Source organism: Pyxicephalus adspersus, chromosome 1 (genome assembly GCF_032062135.1).
Source record: "Pyxicephalus adspersus chromosome 1, UCB_Pads_2.0, whole genome shotgun sequence".
Lineage (NCBI taxonomy): Eukaryota > Metazoa > Chordata > Amphibia > Anura > Pyxicephalidae > Pyxicephalus > Pyxicephalus adspersus.
The window spans coordinates 152,532,140-152,534,019 of record NC_092858.1 but is presented as its reverse complement, the minus strand read 5'-3'; the positions used below and the strand labels follow the sequence as shown (position 1 = coordinate 152,534,019).

The window sequence follows — 1,880 nt, the reverse complement described above, 5'->3', positions numbered from 1 at the left end:
GGCAGTGATCAGTGTCACACAGACAGGACAGGGCAGTGATCAGCAGTTCATGAGTGTCATACAGACAGTACAGTGATCAGTGACACTCAGACAGTGATCAGTATCATACAGACAGTACAGGCCAGTGATCAGTGTCATACAGACAGTACAGGTGCTGCACTCACCCTCCGCCCTCTCCCAGCGGTCCACAGTGAATTTGGCCCCCTGGTCCGCCCTCTCCAGGGCCCGGCACACCTCGGCCTGGGTCTCCATGATGAGAAGCTCCATCCTGCTCCCGGTGTCCCGGATGTTCTCCTTCAGGTTTTGTATCGGGGTGATCGGGGCCGCCATGAAGGTCTGGCAGCGCTCATCCACCTCATCCTTCCCGGCTACCGAGGAGGCCATCTCTGCCCGCCGGGACTGGGAGAAGCCGGCCGCCAACCCGGCCACCGCCGCCGCTCCCAGCAGTACCGAGGAGGCGACTTTTCCCCGGGATCGGACCGCCGGTGTATGGAGGGACCGGACACATATAGAGGAGAGCGGTAACTTCCCCCGGACCGCCCGGGACATCCTCATCGCCATCTGCACAGACATCTCTGCCAGCACCGTACCAGTGTGTACACACGTGACCAGCTGCACTGACACCGACCTGTGACCGACAGCACGTCTACATACAGGGGGCGGGATCTACTACACATAGGGCGTGTCTAGTCCACATGGGGGCGGGGCTATGTACTGCAGAAGCAAAGAGCATGCTGGGAAGTGTAGTCATGTGATGTGTATCAGGCCATACAGAGGATTGCAGAGTGTGGATTGCACCTGAATTAGCTCATATCAGTCTCCTAATTCTCCATAATGGCCCACAGTGCATATAAATGTTTACTGATAGCCAAGGCTGGGGGGGGGGGGGATACTTTGTGAAGATTTCATTGTTCTGCACACTTTTCTCCAAGGTCATATTTACAAATTAGCTGGGTAATAATGGCCTCCTCCTAGTAGAATGGCACCAGCACTCCATCGCTATACAATAATGCCATTCAGTCTTCATAAGAGGAGCCTTTCCACACTATGGCCCCCTCCGTTTCTAGATTTTATCCAATGTTACACCTGGCATTACCCTACCTTGTTTCCATGGGCGGCCCAATACACCAAATAAAGTGTGCGCATTATTCTATACAGCAACACACATTTGTACATTGCTGATTGTTTTGCTGGAAATCACATCGCAACCAATGCACCTAATGTGCTATGCACCTAATGTGCCATGCACAGCTTTGTGGTAGGGGGCATTTCAGCACAGTTCAACAGTGCAAAATGGGCCTTTCTGTTTCCTCCATATTTAGGACAAACAGTTTGGAAATTCACCTTTTTACATTTGAACACACTAGAATGGATCACGTGTTGTGACTCATAATTAAGAATCAATGTGATAAACCCATGTCATGTCATTTGTTTGTAGGATATGCATGATTTCTATGTGCCAAACATATCAAAAAATAGATTTAGACTTTATATTAATACAGTAGAATAGCAGTAAATAAAGATCCTTATCCTTGTGCTAAAGATGAGTCAGTCCTGCATTAGTGGAAGCTAATATATCCCAAGTACCTATGCCAGGAACAGAGGTTGGCATCAGTCCTGCATGGTACATTTCCAGGTCCTGTCACTTTCATCTACGCAACATCTCCAAAATCCGCTCCTACCTGTCCCCTGAGACCACCAAACTCCTTGTACATGCTCTTATCATCTCTCCTCTGGACTACTGTAACCTCCTCCTCTCTGGTATTCCACTAACCCGACTCTCTCCTCTACAATCTATTATGAATGCTGCAGCCAGACTCATCCATCCTTCCCTCCTCTCCTCTTCCTCCGCATCTCTTTGTAGTTCCCTTTATTGGCTT

At 49.6% G+C, this 1,880-nt stretch overlaps 1 protein-coding gene across 1 annotated transcript in view; it reads right to left on the bottom strand.

Annotated features, from left to right (window-relative positions):
- The window catches only part of CPOX (coproporphyrinogen oxidase), a 9,067-nt gene extending 8,412 nt beyond the window's left edge, over positions 1-655 (bottom strand). The window contains exon 1 of the mRNA XM_072431675.1: positions 165-655. Within this exon, the coding sequence (XP_072287776.1) occupies positions 165-573 (409 nt within the window). The 5' untranslated portion in view covers positions 574-655. The remainder of the gene's footprint in view (positions 1-164) is intronic.
- Between the last annotated feature and the right edge of the window lie 1,225 nt (positions 656-1,880).